This window comes from Zophobas morio, unplaced genomic scaffold (assembly GCF_036711695.1).
Source record: "Zophobas morio isolate AGI-343-1 ecotype UQ-CSIRO unplaced genomic scaffold, CSIRO_AGI_Zmor_V1 ptg000255l, whole genome shotgun sequence".
Classification (NCBI taxonomy): Eukaryota; Metazoa; Arthropoda; class Insecta; order Coleoptera; family Tenebrionidae; genus Zophobas; species Zophobas morio.
This window is the reverse complement of record NW_026972359.1, coordinates 137,639-154,726: the sequence shown is the minus strand read 5'-3', so window position 1 is coordinate 154,726 and position 17,088 is coordinate 137,639. Positions and strand designations below refer to the sequence as shown.

The 17,088-nt window shown below is 26.3% G+C and overlaps 2 protein-coding genes across 2 annotated transcripts; both read right to left on the bottom strand.

The window, feature by feature from the left end:
- Positions 1 to 1,169: 1,169 nt before the first annotated feature.
- LOC135146668 (talin-1-like) lies at positions 1,170 to 5,201 on the bottom strand. The gene is made up of 12 exons (XM_064078796.1): positions 5,142 to 5,201; positions 4,760 to 4,907; positions 4,574 to 4,698; positions 4,051 to 4,182; positions 3,339 to 3,463; positions 3,108 to 3,212; positions 2,701 to 2,813; positions 2,538 to 2,644; positions 2,279 to 2,385; positions 2,050 to 2,217; positions 1,352 to 1,429; positions 1,170 to 1,247 (listed from the first exon to the last, which is right to left on the bottom strand). Exons 2-12 carry the CDS (start codon positions 4,885 to 4,887, stop codon positions 1,221 to 1,223), a joined length of 1,215 nt encoding a protein of 404 aa, XP_063934866.1. The 5' UTR covers positions 4,888 to 4,907; positions 5,142 to 5,201; the 3' UTR covers positions 1,170 to 1,220.
- Positions 5,202 to 6,681: 1,480 nt separating this feature from the next.
- Positions 6,682 to 11,326, bottom strand: LOC135146667 (uncharacterized). Its single transcript, XM_064078795.1, has 8 exons — positions 11,234 to 11,326; positions 10,775 to 10,863; positions 10,037 to 10,088; positions 7,904 to 7,977; positions 7,720 to 7,778; positions 7,527 to 7,657; positions 6,857 to 6,931; positions 6,682 to 6,789 (listed from the first exon to the last, which is right to left on the bottom strand). The coding sequence occupies exons 1-8, from the start codon at positions 11,324 to 11,326 to the stop codon at positions 6,682 to 6,684; spliced, it is 681 nt and encodes a 226-aa protein (XP_063934865.1).
- Between the last annotated feature and the right edge of the window lie 5,762 nt (positions 11,327 to 17,088).

The window sequence follows — 17,088 nt, the reverse complement described above, 5'->3', positions numbered from 1 at the left end:
GTTTATAACTATTACAATTTTTTTATTAACTCAAAATAAGGGCATAATAAGGAAGTACAATTTACTATTTACTGACCTTTTAAGAATTTTTTGCTTCGCATAATAAGAACTTTAAAATGTCGTTAATTTAATATAAGACAAGAAGTAGAAACTGGATGTTACTAAGCCAGCAACGGTAAAGGATATTTGCAGTTAAGCTTGCGGAGATTAACTGGACAACTTTTTGCAAACCGTATTACTTATCCGTCTTTCCGCTTAAAAAGTTTTTCATTAAGCGAAACAACGAATAGTCGTAATACCTTAAATTTTAGTTACTTCAAACATTTTTTTATACCGTTGAAAAATTGTTAAATAACATTTTTAAGAATTGAGATACGAACTAAAATATTATGCAGATTATAACGAGGCTTAAAAAAAAGCAGTTACCCTCAACTGTATACAGCGGTTTGGTGAACTCCATAAGTTTTATAATGTATCCAATTTAGACACTTAAAATAAAAAGAAAAACTTGACTCTGTCTTGATTACTTCCTTGTATCTACACCAGTTGCTAGTTAAACTCAATTATGTAACATAGTAAACTTTTAGGGGTATTTAGTATTAGGTGACCAACAATATAACCGGTTTCCGCACCCGCTGAAAAGTTCGATGAGTAGTTAAAAGGAAAAACTAAGACTAAGCGAAGAGCGAAGCTCAATACCAATAGCTTTCTTATTCAGTTTATGGTCCTTAAAAGCTCGAATGCACCCGTTTCGCCTCCATTGTGACACGCCACAGTAATTGTGGGTCTGAATAAACGAGACTATAAACACAATGGGCTTAGCTCGCAGTTTACGCAAGCAGATATTAAACTTTTGAAAAGCTATTCAACTGTAAGAATAAGTAAATAGTATGAAACAAATGTAGTCCGTGTGCCGGCAGTTATTTTTTTTCTATCAAAAGTTTATGTGTTGGCGCTCCATGGAAGTCGAAGGTAAAAGTAAGCATACTGTATATTTTCTTTACTTCTTTGATAAATTTATTTTTTTATTATTTTGCAGCCAATAATTCCTTAGGCGATATCTATGCAACAGCCGGAATGAAAGGAACAAACAGCAAACTTTAAAAATAAATAAGCATAAATTTGCTTTTATTACAACAGTAACAAATAGAGTTTGTTTTATTCTATTAATAATAAAATTTAACTTTCAATATACTGAGAAAATTACCAATGAAGGCTTGTTACGGGCTGGGAAGGGAAGAGTCGTGCTGTAGATAATAAAAGTTATTACTGTAAAATTGTTATTTCTTTAATAAAAACAAATTATTAAAACTTTTTTATGATCATTACGCCTTACAAATAATTATATTACAGAATTCCTATATTTTTGTTCGCGAATAATTCTATGCATCTGCTGGGCGATTTCAAGTTCTCGTTCGAGTTTTAAAATCTATTGAAGAGTCTTCTTTTAGTTATGATATATACTATATATATGAAATATAACTTTTTACTTATTAGTTAAACGATACATTTTAAAAAAAAGTTAATGAGGGCATCAGTAGAATTAGTAATATTGGATAAAGCTAAAAAAAAACAACCATAATATGAAAATATCACTGTAACATTAAGTAAAATACGGAAAAAGATCAAAAAAAGCAAGTGAGAAATCTTTATATCTTGCAATCAATAATTCTATATAATAATACGTTTTCAAAATAAAAAAACTAAGTGTAATGAATAATTAAAGAAAGGAGTTAATAGAGATGATATCATTTTACAATAAAAAAATAACTATAAAGAAAATTATCGATAGTATGTTAATAATAAAAATAATAAATAATAAACAGAAGATAAAAGATATATATTAATAATTTATAAATTAAAATCTTTTAATAACAAACAATTCTTAGTTAGATTAAATATGAACATATTAACAATAAATAGTAATTAAATTTCTTAGAAGTGAATAATATATATATATTATCAAATAACGGTTTAAGAGAAGTAAATATTCTACATAATAGAAAATATTGAACATTTCTACCAGTAATAATTATAAATAAATAAAACTTTAGCATGCGCCTCCACTTCAAGAGCGTTTTTCTGCGTCTCCGTCATGGACGCAAAATCTAAGTTATTTTGGCCCATACTATTGTATGAACTTTTAATTGTGTTCGTTAGCTCTTCTGTAGCATTTTGTAAGGCCTTTCCCGTAATTTGTAGCATTTTTTGAGAGCTCTTTAATAGGTTGAAAGAAGTTAGTAACCACTATTTAGTAGTTAAGCGAATAGAATATAACTTTATCCAGATTTTTCACACCTGACGCTGTTATTACGTGTATGGCCGAACTATTAATATCGCTTGCAAGAACTCGAAAAAGATCGATTTTACTGTTGTCTTTGCTATCTAATGTAATAATAATATTAATAGTAATAATAATAATAATAATATTAATAGTAATAATAATAATAATAATAATAATAATAATAATAATAATAATAATAATAATAATAATAATAATAATAATAATAATAATAATAATGATAATAATAGTAAACCATCCAGAATAATATCCTTAGCCAAAAGTAGTATTTCCTGAGCGTTGTTTGCCACGTGGGTAGCGGCAGAAACAAGTCCGTCAGACCACGTACCATTGTCAAAGTATCTTTATTATTATTATTAATATTATTATTATATTATTGCGAACTTCCATGTAACAACTTTTTTCTTTGTTTTGCGTTGTCTTCGGACTGCGAATCAATTTTTTCCTGGCACACGCTGGCAGCGTCAACGAACTCTTGAGCAGTTTCTATTATTCCTTCCACATTGGATAACTTACCACAAATAATAAGTAGAAAATATTGTATAAAAGGTTAGAGCACAACAAAAAATAATACATTTTAGCTAAAATGCGAAAATAAATGGAGTTTTGCTGACAAGATTTTTTACTGATTACGGCGACGAAGTAAAAACACTCGGTAGCATAAACACTTTAGCAAAAACAATAAAAATGTTTGGTACAGATTATTCATGATTGCCCCTAATGAAAGCTAGTAAACGTTGGGCGCCATCAAGTGGTTACTTGTAAGCATTTTGGAAGTTTAGACAATTCTAATATTTGAATTTACCAAAATTTTATGATCTTCAGACACTCCGGGATTGACGCTTTTAAATTCTTGAAATTCCTGGAAAACACGCGTTATCTTATCATTGCCTTCACGTAACCGTTGTTCCTTATAAATAATAATTATAATAATAGTAATAGCAATAGTAAATATAATAGTAATAGTAATAGTAATAATAATAATAATGATAATAATAATAACAATAATAACAATAATAATAATAATAATAAATACTCTTTCTTGTAAGGCGGCGAGTTGCTTTTGCTCCTTTTCTTCTTCTTTTATTTGTTGTTCTTTTAAGTAGCTCAGTTGTGAATTTTTGGCGGAGTCTATTTTGTTAAGAAGAGACTCGACGTTCCCTGGAGTTTATAAGTTATTAATAAATATTAAAAAATAATAAATTACTAAAAAACTTATTTTTTGAAGAAATAAATACTTAAGGTATTATTAATAGAAATTATATATAATATTTTATTAAAAATAATTTTTTAAAATTTTCTTTAAGGTTACTATAAATTCAATAAATAGAATACAATATTAATAACGTTAACGTTCCCTCTTTTGCATTCTAAATAAATTTTATAAATTATAATTAATGAATATAATAAAATTATGATAAGTGGAATAATTTTACTAATTACTTTGTAGATTAAAAAAAATGATAACTGTCAATAATAATTAAGCTAATAGTAGATAAATATAATAAAAAACTAAATATTTTTTATAGTAATAAAAACCTCGTGGTTTCTTAATGGTAATATAATTAATATAAATAATAATTAATATAAAAAAACTACTATAAAAAAGTTTTTTACTATAAATAATATATAAGCCTTAATGCTTAATAAATTATTAAAAAAAAATAATAATTTAAGGAATAATAAAATAATAGATATTAAATATTTTTTATATATTCAATACTTCAAAAGAAATAAAAAATTAGTACCAATAACTTTTTTTGAGTGCGGAGAGAAAACTTTTTTTAAGTCTTTCTTATCGACGTCCTTACAATTCTGCAGGCATCCGAGCAGTTCTTGGCTAGCCGATAGAAGAGATAACATCGATGTGTATATGGACTCTTGAATATTTATATATTTGTACAAAGACATATATAAAAATAATATTTATTATAAACATACAAAGTAGTAAAAAAATTCTTTGGTTTCCTATATAAAATAATAAAAAAATATATATTTTATAAACTTAGACTTTTACTAAAATATTTGAAGTACATAAATAATGTAAACCACTATACTATCGATAATTACTTGTTTAATGAGATACGTAAAAAAATTATAATAATAATACTTACTGGAAAAATAAAAATTTTAATTAGTATTATAATATTAATAACATTAACAATATACTAAATTAAAAATGTACAAGAAATATAAAAATTACTTATAAAGAAAGAATTATATATAATAATAAGTACTTTTAAAAAAAATTATTAATAGTAAATAAGAAACTTTTATCATCAGAAAACGTTAAAGCTGAGGAAAAGTGAATCCCATCCAACACACAACCCTGAGTGGCTGCTGCCAAACAGTTCAGGTCTTCTTGGAGATTCTCAAATTTGCTTTTATAAATATTTCTTTTTTTTATTGTTAATTTTTAAGGAGACCTTTTAGTAAAAATAATGAAAAAAAAATAACTTGAGTAGCGCTTTCGTGCATTCAGTCATTTCTTGGAAACTTTGGACAAAAGCAGAAGAGTTTGCTTCAAAGGAGTCAACAGAAGAGACATGAGAAGAGGTGTTTTGTGATTCGTCAGCAATTTTCATTTCAAGATATTTATGGCGCGCTAATACATTAGTTACAATGAAAATTTGTTAGCGGTTCAACAATTAACTTTAAAAAATATTGAAGATGGCCAGTAAAAATTATTATAATTTACTCATGCACTAAAAATTATAACAAAAATTATTAATAATCTCTATTTTATTGATCGCGATTAATAAAAAACTCGCTCCAAATTATATAGAAATTTAAAGAGTTTAATTTAAAAAAATAATAAAATTTATAAAAAAATTAATACATAAGATGCTGTGAATAGTTTTTTCTAACGCTTCCGGCTGCTTAAATTGAGAGGAGTTCGTCGATTCTATAATAATAATAATAATAATAATAATAATAATAATAATAATAATAATAATAATAATAATAATAATAATAATAATAATAATAATAATATAGTTAGAAAAATAATAATCGCCTGAAGAAGCGGATGTGGTGTCTGGAGTGCTTGAAGAATCCGAAGGTGAAGATTTTTGGACTTCCGGCCCTTTATCGTCTCGTGTTGTTCCCAATACGCTAAATTAAAACAGCATTTTTTTTTAATAAACTCAAAGAAAATAGTATAAATAATAAATAAAAATCAAAAAGTTCAAGAATAAGTAAAAAAATTCCAAAGTTTATAGTAATAAATAATAAGTTCTTAAAAATTGTAAAAACCTGTTTATTAAAAAGTAAAATAAAAGGAGATATTATTAAAAAATTGTTCATTAGAAACACAAATAAAATAATAATTATTGTTATCTAAAAATATTTATAGTAAAAAATATTGCATTTAAAATATTAAGTTTTCTGAATAAAAAGTTGAGCGAATTCATAGAAGTGTGTAAAAGTTTTTATACTTTTTCTATAGGCAGGTACGCTCGCAAAACATGACCCTCCAATGAGACAATTTATAAAAATATTACTAAACGTAAATTTTCCCCCTCAACCGATCGATTTGTATTGTAAAACTAGTATTTTTTCAGTGATAACATTTTACAAGAGGGAAAAAAAATAAAAGTAAATAAACTTTTTACAATTTATAACATTTGGAAAGTTTACTATAGATGTTAAAATCAGTAAAATACTTTAATAAACTTTATAGAAGAGAAAGTACATAAAAGCAATATTATTTATAATCTAAAAAGTAAATATCAAAACTCGTAATATTCTTTACAAACTTTTCAAAATTCTTTTTTCCAGTAAAAATAAAGTTTTACTAAAACATTATAACAATATATAGTAACCATTTTTGCAAAATATATAAATAAACTGGTAATAATTAGTATAAATAAAATTATTATAAATACGATGAAATTTTATAAGACGAAATTTGAGCGAAGAAGGCAGCAACGTTCTGCAAAGATTCATAACCGACTTGAAAGAATTCCAGTTGCTATAAAAATAATAAAACCAATATTTTAGTAGAAATTTGTAGATGGAACTTAGTTTATAATATATTATCAATTTAAGTTGAATTTTATTAATACTTTAATAAAAAAAATTCGCCTTGTGAGTTTATTATATAATAAAATTCATTTTTCCCATTCATTTTACCATTTATTATATAAATAATAGCTTAGTGGAAAAATTTGGTTAAAATAGTATATATGTTTTAATAACTATTTACAGAGTCGTTTAACAATATATTTTTTTTAAACTTTTAGGCAACCCTAATTAAGTTTATAGAACTTCTTATTAATATTTTTAAATAGCTTAAACTAGTGAGTAAACATAATTATTAACATAGTTTACTATATTATTATAAGCCGTAACAACTTTCTTTGTTTAATAATAAAAAATTATACCAAACTAATAAAAGTGAATAAAACAAGCATCTGGTCTTCTTCCATTTCGTAAAAAAAGTGCTCCATCTGCTTTTGAGCAGAACATGCGCTCTCAGTGAGATTCTGTAGACATATTTTAATTGTTATAATGACCAATTAGATGAACAATATGGTGGTAAGAAGGTAATGCCTCCTGAAGTTTTGCGGCCTTATCATTGTAGTGCTGGACGACAGAAGGGTCGAAGTGGTTAAGATCGTGCAAAGCCTAGTAATAATGAAAATTTGTAATATCACTTTTTATATTTTAATTGTAAATTATTGATAATTTTATATAATATTTTGAGTAATTTTTATTTTTATATTTCTTTCATGATTTCATAATTTCATAATAAATTTATAAAAAAAATATTAACTATAAAAAATGTAAAAAGGTAATTATCAGAAACCCGACTGTTACACAGCAGCAAGTAGTATATATGCTATAGCAAACAAATTTAGCACTAAAATAATTTAACAACTGGTATCTTAATATATGAAAAAGCTTTAATATATTGGCGGAGCTCGAATAAACATTCTTTGCAGCTAATAGAATTTTTCTTGGTATTCAAATTGAGATACAAAATAATTAAAAACAGATTATTAACGGTGCAAATAGTAGTATAATTCGCTGCAAAATGTTATTGGTTTTAGCCTATATAATATAAATGAAGTTAACACTACACCGCGCCCGAAACTCATATAGCCAACCAAATAAAGAGAAAAACACAACCATGTGAGTGCCAAGTTTTATGAAATGAATAAAAAAATTATTCAATTTGTTCTTTAATGTATATAAAAAATAATAATAATATTGGCCGCACTCTGACGCCCTTTCCTTTTTGGGAATCGAGATAGAGCCTGTCTCGTTCTATTTTTTGTAAGTTCCTTTTGAGCATGTTTAACTCTTTGGATAGCAAAGACATCGGCTTGATATAGCTTTTTTCGCACTCGCCTGTTTATAGCAAATAATGAAGGTTTCTCTGGTGTTTGATTTGTGATTGGCTACTTAGACACCTTGAAAACGCATCCATGCATGAATAATCTCTTTCTGCGCATCTGCTGCTGCCAGATACCTTATAATATAATAATAATAATAATAATAATAATAATAATAATAATAATAATAATAATAATAATAATAATAATAATAATAATAATAATAATAATAATAATAATAATAATAATAATAACAAAAAACATTGAGCCGAGAGAGGTAGACTCGCCGATGCCTTCGCCAATGGCTGCCATACTTTCTGCCATTTTATACTGATCCTACGATTGATCATTTATATTATGTATTCATGGAGTTCGTAAAAGATTTATTGCAAATTATACAAACTGCTACGCTACACCATAAAAACCATTAAAAAAATAGTTATTATGTTAGTTTATGAAAGATTTATTGAAACCATATGATATTGATATAATGATAAAAAGAAGAGTTATTTAAAAAAAAAAAATAGTTAATAGTACTTTACGTAAATAAAAAGATAACAAAATGTATTTTTTATATACATTTCATGTGAGCGATAGTAACTTTATATAAGTTTTACAAAAAATATATAAAGGCAGATAATAGATATACACAACTTTTAGAGATTGTGAACTCTTCATAATAATAAAAAGCACACAAAAAGTGATATATATTTATTATTGTTTATACTTATATCATTATTAGTAGTATTCTCAAAAATATTCTTTGTTATAATAATGATGTATATTATCCGTACTAAGAAACCATTCAATATTTATTAAATAAAAACAAGAGTATTTCATAATTATTTAGTTTATAACCATACAACAATTATTTAATATTATTATGTAAAGCTGAAGTTTATACGGTTGTTAAGCGTAATACAATAAAGTATCGTGACTTATAAAATCACGATGTTTGCAATAAATTCTATACAGTACCTGATATAGCTAATTAGCGTTGTTACAGTTTTAAAGCAGTCAATAAACAAAAATAATAAATATAAAAATAGTCGCGTGTAATAAATACTTAGAAACAATTTCTTTTTACAGTCCATGTTTTACACGTGTTTTGTGTTATTAGATAATAATTTTGTTTAATGTTTGTTATAACGGCGGAAATTACTATTAATAGTTAAGTATTTACCGGCCCATTAAGTATAGTTCACTGAGAAAAAATTTTCCTATTTAAAATTTTTTACTTAAATAAAAATAAAAGCAAAGAGTACAACACAAATGTTAATATATAGAACTCTACGCTTCTCATAACATTTCAATCTGTTTATATCAAAAGTATTACATTTTTCATATTTATTTATATATAATTTTTTGACCAACATTTTTTAAATACAAGAAATTTAGTAGTTTTTATATTTTTAATGTAATAAGTAAGCATAATAATAATTTATGCAATTTTTCGAAAATGCTTAATAAACAGTGCGTGTAGTGTTCTTCTATATTTACTATAAACTATATTATTATATATAAGAAAGACAAACTTTACAGCTGTCACTGGTATTTTTTAAAAATTTATAATCCTCGTAGCTTTCTTTATATATCACAACAATATTTACGTGCTACTAACTAAAAACTATATTTTTACACTGTTTTACAATATTTCTCGATCAAAAAAAAATTAAAAAAAGGAAAGATAGAGAAGTTAATGTTTTTCTTTATAAATTAATTTATATAACAAAAAAAAATTATATTTTTTTAGATTACTTAAAAGTTTAATCAATATTTAATATAAATAAAATATCCTTTAGAAAATTGACTCCCACGTGGAGAGCACAGAGTGTAAGGACGCCACGCAGTCAAACATACACGGGACATTGTGGTTAAAAAATTTCCATGCTTCCTTATCAGTTTATGAATTTTTTTATTGGTTAGAGTCCATGTGTCTATCACGTAGTAGAGCACATAGCGCACAAAAATAAATTTTACTTTAGCTTTAAAAATTTTCGTTTTTATCATGAAGTAAAAATGAAAATATAAAAAATGCATAAACATTTAAAAAAGTTCTCTTCAGCTGTTAAAAATATATTTTAGCGAGAAAAAGGTAAATATTAGATGCAAAAATATAAAATTTTCGAGTACATATTGAAAATACTCAATACCGTTAAACATATAAAAAAAAAGTACTAACACAAAAACGATTTTACTATAACTAATAAATACAAATATATTTTTTTTCATTATTATATTTATGAATTTAATAATTAAAACGGCCCTTTGGTTCAATACTTTAGAAATGACTATTTTTATGGTTTCACTTTTTTTTAAAGTCGTCATTTTTAAGACCGAACGGCTCATAAAAAGCCTTGAAAAAAAGGGGAAGTATAAATAGTAATGCTTTTACTTGAGATTTTAAGGAATTAGCATCGACAATCCCGAGTTTTCCGTAAACAGTTCTATAGAAAATATTATAAAGTAAGAAATAGAAAAAGAATAAGTAAAAAACTTTCTTAATAGTAATAGATTTAAAAAAAAAATTAAATATTTTCTTAATAAATTCTAACAATTGATTTATAAGAGTACAAGTAAATATATTATAAAAGTTTTATAAAACTTGGGAGTTACGGATGCGCTTTTAGGGGACTAGTAATTTTAGTTATACTTTTATATGCTGTAATTCTAAAAGCTTAACACTCGCCTATACGAAAAGATAACTAATTTTTAATAAAGAATAACTGAAAATATGACCCGCGCAAAAAATTAATTTTTTCCCGTATAAACATTTTCCATCTTATTAGTAATTTAATAATTTTAAAAGGAGGAAAAAAGGAATTTAGAGTATTATTTTTTTATATTATAACAAAAAAGTTCTGATATAATGCAAAGCTTTTATTTAAGGAATTACAAATAGAAACTGCTGTAATTTATTTTAAATATTAGTAAAACTCAATAAGATGAAATTTTGAAGAAAAGAAATATAATATATTGAGGGTTATAGAAGTCATAAAAATAAAGCGATATAAATTAAAAAGCAAATAATTGATATAACTAATTATTTTTTTATAAAGATAGTTATAGTTAACTTAATTAAAAAAAGGATTATTAATTTTTTATAAACGTTAATAATTTGAAAATGAATAACTTTTTTAGTCGATCACCCGATTTGGGCGTCAAGTAGTAATCAAGAGCCTCGTTCATGTGCCGAAAGTTTTTTTCCATGGAAATGGCCAACTATAAAAGAATAAAATTAAAAAAGATGTGCGTAGATAGCATTTTGAAATTTATTATAAAGAATTATAAATTATTTAAATTGCAATCAATAAAGTTAAGTAAAATAGATTAAAAAAGGAATTTTAGTTCTAAAGAGTAATTATGTCAGTATAGATAAAAGGAAAATTTAATAAATATATTTATAACTTGTTTTTTGCTTTAGTACTGTTGAAATTATTGAACTTGTATATTATAAAATTACAAAGAGGGATATATGGGTAAAAATATTTATAAAAATAAGTAATATTTAAAGGCAGAGAGTTCAGAATTTATATCAAAAAAGAGCAAATATAGGGTTAACAGTCTTTTAAAAGTTTAAATTTTTTTAAACCTCTTGCATTTTATTAAATTCATCGTCAAATTCAGTCTTTCTGGGCTCAGTTTTTTCAGCTTGCTTGCGTTTAAAATTTTCAAGTCTAAGCATATTATAAATAAAAAAAGGGGCATAAATTAAATTGTTTTTTTTGTTCAAAGTTAAAAAAATCTCTTAACATAAATACTTTTAATTCAAAGATAATAGAAATTTATAAAAGTTATAAAAGTAAAGCAGAAGTATATTTTGAGTTCTTAACAGATTTTTACTATATAATAAGTTTTTAAAAACGAGATCTTGGGCAGCTTTGTTACAAAGTGAAGGCCTTAATATTTAGTGCAGCTTATCCTCTTCCTTAACACCCTGATTTTTATTAAATGACTTTTTGTAAGTGGTCAGTTAAGCTCGTAAATATTAAATCTCTTTATTAAATGAATAGTTAACAACCATTTTTTATATATATACGGCGTTCTTTAAAAAGAGCTCCTTGGGAACACCAACCTGACAATGATTACAGTTTAAACACGAGACCGTGTCGATATTGTGTTAAGGTCTATAAAGCTAGAGTAGAGGCTGCACGCTTTTGCATGTTTATTAGGTTTAAATACTTTGTTATACTCTACGAAGCACTAATGCATTACATAAGTTTTTCAAAGGACGAAAAAGATTTAATATAGTAATTCTACTTTTATAACTATAAAAATAAGAGAAATATAGCAATACTACTTTAAGAACGGAGATAACTCTCAAGCTTTGAGGTTATTCTAACTTCAAAAGGTTAATTTGAAAGTTTATACTTAAATTATAATTTATGCAACAATTATAAATTTCATGGTATAGTTTTTTAATAGAATTAAGCTATTGAAAAAAATTGCATATATTTTAACTTTTTAATGTAATGAAACAATTATAAGTTTAAGTTCGATAGGTTGATATGTAAGATAACCTTTTGTGAAGAAAGTGTTGTTTACTCCGGTACATTGACATGTCTACTTCATATACTCCAACTGCATTAGAAATATAAAAAAATTAAAAAATAATTAAAAAGGGCATTAATTAAAGGTAAATTGTTTATTATAGGCCCAACTTTTTTGTATGTAATCATATATAAAGTAATAATAACTCTAAAGAAAAAAGAACTGTTCCAAATGTGAAGCTACAGAAAAGAAAGAAAGTGGGCGTATTTATAGTTTTTGTGATGAAAAACTCACTTATAATATGCTTTTAAAACCAAAAGAACCGTACAACTCTCTATCATCGTTTATATATAGAACATTAAAAATTTTAATAAACTATAAATCACAAAATAAGAATACGATAACTAAAGGGAATGCTGATTGGATTAAACATATTATTCATACCCAATAATTTAGTTTTTATTTTAATTGGTTTCCAATAAATTGTTTAGTTTTTTTTCATGGTCTTTAATCATGTTTCGTTTAAACACCCATTCATTTAGTAGTGGCTTGTACTTAGCACGTTAGAACCAATTCGATTAGTTATTATGTCAATAATATTGCCCAGCCTTAAACGGCGTACGTGCTCGACAGATTACAATCTGAGGGGTTGTTGCACGGAGTAATTCAATGGAATAAAGATTCTATCCTCCCCTTTACTATTGTTAATTTGGGTGCATACTAAAATCATAAAAATTATGCTAAGCGGGAGTTTAAAAAATTGACGCAATTTTAAAAAGCGACTAAAAAATTAATGCACCTTTAGTTGGTAAGATATTATTTTTCTTTATGGCCCAGCATTGACTTTTTAAGTAAAAAAAGTGTTAATTACAATCACTCAGCTGAATTAGCACATTTTAAGGGAAGCTATAAGAATATTTAGTTATTAAAATCTTAATAACTACACTAAAACGGGTTTTTTTTTTATTAGTTCTGCGGCTCAGATAAAAAGGCTATAAGCGGAGGGGAGTGCTTAAAGTTTTCTTAAAACATTATTTGTAAGTCATTTCATGTGGGTCACTAACTCTTACATTAAATTGTAGTAATTATTTTTTAATACATGTTTATGTCAAATAATATGATTTCGCTGCAATACGACATATAATACCATTTAGGAGTAGTCTTTTATTAATAAAGTAAATGTACATGTTAGGTATCTAAACCTTTAAGCCCTTTGAAACGAGTACAAGTAGACATGAGGCAAATATGTAAGGACGCCAACAAAAAAGGCAATTTACTATAAATAAATTGGATAAAACTGATTTAATTATTAATAAATCTGCGCAGAAAACCGGGTTAAACTTTATTAATTTGAAGCAAACTAAAACAAGGCGTTAAGCAGCGGTTTCGTGCTCTATCCTAGATAATCTAAAGAATTTGAGCTCATCAGGCTGAATTTATTAGCCAATGGGGTTGCCCAACCTTTAACAAAAATGTAAAATTTGGTTTCTTTTTTTGTAAAGACAAGAGGATGTATTTATGCTTGTGCTTCGTAATATAAAAAGGTTACCAAATCATTGTTAATGTCTGTCAATAAATATAATAATTGCCTAAATATGGCAAGTTGCATTAATAATTATGAACAGGGATCTTTTTTTTGGCTGTATACAAGCTGTAAGGTTATTTTTTACGTGTTTACTTGGAGCCCTATATAAAAGATATGAATTACTAATTGCTGCTTAACTATTTAGGTTATTCAGGTTTTTGTCACTACCAATATTCTCTCCTATTAAGATTGGTTAAACACTTTTTTATATTATTAGTCAAGCGGTCAATCAAGGGACCTATAGTTAAGCTTATAAGCACCCAATAAGATTATTTATATTTTGCGGAGCACCGCTTTTAGTTAGTTTGTGGGTCAATAACCCCACTGGTCCTAAGCTGATCTCGGGTGCGAACGTATAGCAATTCAGTAAACCACTTTTCCTCTCTTATAACACCCTAGTTATAGGTGCTACAGTTTAACTTTAAGATTACGCGCGGAGGGAGCTAGAATTACACAAGGAAGTTATTTTTAAAGAATAAATTCTATATAAAAAATCTATGTAAAAAAGTATATTAAAGCAAGGATTGACTTATGTACCAGTCTGTCTTTATTTATACCTTTACAAAAGTCGAAATATGCTTCCATATATGTACGATAAATTTAATTGAATAGATAAAAATTTATTTGTTAAGTTTGTATCCAATTAATCAGGTAGGTCCAATTAAATTTTTGTGTTAAAATAATATCTCTTTTCTGGTATTTTTATTAATTGTCTCCAGGTTTCTGATTGGATTAATCAAGGATCGTTTTCTTGTGAAAGGGTTAGTGCTTTGTATTTGTGCATATTATATGGTTGTGTACTTTTTACTTAGTGTTATGCAATATGTTTTTGTATTCTGTTTATTTGTTTTCTTATAAGTGTTTTGTGTTTTCCATATATTGTGTATTTTAGGTTTCGTGTTTTAATTTGTGTCTTTGGTGTTACGAATACCATACTATTGTGGTATAATCCCAGTAATTTTATGACTTTAAGGGTGGGTTTAATAATAAGCTAATAAAATAACTTTCTCATCATCGTCGCATTTATTGCAATTGTACCACAGAAAAATGTGGCACCAATTTCATTTATCGTAAGGGCTGTATTAAATGACAAAGAACTTTGACTAGCGAGCAGGTTGCCAAGTATAAGATATTTTGAAGTTCTTTATTTTGCATTGTTCTTATAATTTAAAAATGAAATTGCGTTAAAATTTACTTAACAACATAGATTTTATATAGTAGAATATTCGTAACTCGAAAAAAGAGTGCATAGGTTTTAGTCAGTTGCGAAGTGACATAGAAGCAAAAACTTTAGAATAGTGGCTATGAGCACAGCAGTTCATTTTATATTACTGTAGCAAAAGTTATTATTTTATATCAAAAAGTGTCTAACCTACAGCTTAAGCTTTATAAATAACTGTTTTAATGGTAAAACTTAAAATTTTATAATGTTAAGGCATAATAGTCAGCACAAAATAACTTGTAGTTCGGTTCAGTCTTTCACAAGAACGTTGTTGTCCACCAACTTCTATGTTTCGCAAAGCTTTTCTCCAAGTTTTATACACTTGACTTCGGTTTATAATTTAAAAATTATAATTGCGATTGACCAAATAATTTTAAAAATTCGAGATAATTGAACTAATAATAAGGAAAAGTCACTATTATTTATAAAATTTCGAACTTTAAACTACAGACAAAATTGTTTTACCTAATAAACATTTTTTAATACTTAAATATGAATTAACTAATATTAAAACTTTGCAGCCATTTTATTTTCATTATTTTTATCAAAGTAATAACTTGGTTATGTATGATAGTAAACTATTTATACAATTCAACAACAAAGGCTGATTTAAAATATGAATTAAACCTTCCCGCACGTCATGTCAATTTCATCTAAATTTTATGATTGCCAGACAATTAGTAAAAAATAAACTTACTTATATTCAAAGTAACCTCATTAAAGTTAAGAGTCCCGGGATATATAACCTTAATGCAGTAATGCATCGTAAGTGTACGGTTTTCATTACAAAAGCGTACAAAAAATGGAATAGTCAGAGGGCAAATACGAGAGAAGGGTTGATTTATTCGGGGTCGTCAAGCATTGATAACTTCACAAAAGAATAAATTTTTATTTATTTATGTATACTTCAATAGAGCTGATGTAGAATATAGCAAACAATTAAAATTTAAAATTTTGGTTCTATGTAAAAACTATATTTGCTAATAGCTACTAAAACTTAAGTATGGTTATGTTTTTCTAAATAAGGTTGTTTCTACAGTTGTTTTCTGGTTTAGCTCTATCGAATATTCAAGAATATAAGTAGCAGTACTACCAATATTTAATTTCTGAATGCCCTTATAGCAAATCTTTTCTTAAAACTGTTAGAAATGTGCAATGCCAAAACGTGGGCGCCCAACTAGGGGGACAGAATTCATTTATTAAAATATCGAAATAAAACAAAAACTGTACCGAGTAGAAAAGATATGGGCCGAACCAAAAACTTCTACTGATTGCTTTGCATACCTTTGAAAGATATTTGCCTCGGGCAAGCACGTAACAGAGGCTATATACGTTTTATTAGCAATTAAACATTACAAACTCATCCACAAAGTTATATTTCAGCTCAGTGTAAGAATTGTACTTTTTAAATATAAGGACCGTTCCGCTCCCTTTGCCGTTGTATCCCTTGTTGCGATATTAAGTAACTTATTAATAGTAAACTGTCATTTTTTATTTGGGTCTTCCAACTAGAGCAATATAAACATTCCTTACCCTCAATAAACTCGTAAAATTCTCTTATTTAGTTACAGGTGCCATGAGCACTCTAGAAATTTTTTTTTAGTAGCAAGTGCGAAAACTTTGAGAGTTTATATTGTGCAAATGAAAATAAGCTGAGGATGTTTACTTCAAGCATGATCTTTGTATTTACTAAGGAACTATTAGTAACCTGCACATCTGACTGTGAGTTTACAGAATTTTCCACATTATTATTTACGGGCTTCGATTTAATATTTATTATTTTCAGGGCTTGCAGCTTGACTTTTAAATTGGCCTCTGTTTTTTGCATGAATAATTTTTAATCTTCGGGACAAATGCACACAGTCTCTGTAGTTACAGTTTGCACATACACACAGTATAGTTTTTAGCTGAGGTACTCGTGGAGGAAATGTTCTCCACCACTTTTAATAAGGCCAACGAAAAAAAGCAAGGAGGAAAAACCGTAAATGAGGAAAAATTGTTGTCCGTTTATTACTCTTAATCTTTCCGTATATACTTTACAAAATTAAATCAAAAATGCAATTTAAAGTTTAAGCACTCACTGAGACGTCCTTATATTAATGTTTCAAATAATATGTCCAGAGTATAATTGGTCATTGGGAGGTTAATT

Coding starts and splice junctions, on each gene's coding strand:
- LOC135146667 (XM_064078795.1), bottom strand. CDS start 11,326: ATGCTTAGACTTGAAAATTTTAAACGCAAGCAAGCTGAAAAAACTGAG. Junction 10,864..11,233: donor AATTTAATAAAATGCAAGAG/GTTTAAAAAAAT, acceptor ATTCTTTTATAG/TTGGCCATTTCCATGGAAAA. Junction 6,932..7,526: donor AAAAAGGAAAGGGCGTCAGA/GTGCGGCCAATA, acceptor CATTATTACTAG/GCTTTGCACGATCTTAACCA.
- LOC135146668 (XM_064078796.1), bottom strand. CDS start 4,887: ATGAAAATTGCTGACGAATCACAAAACACCTCTTCTCATGTCTCTTCT. Junction 3,464..4,050: donor GCACTCAAAAAAAGTTATTG/GTACTAATTTTT, acceptor TATAAACTCCAG/GGAACGTCGAGTCTCTTCTT. Junction 1,248..1,351: donor AACAAAAATATAGGAATTCT/GTAATATAATTA, acceptor TATTATCTACAG/CACGACTCTTCCCTTCCCAG.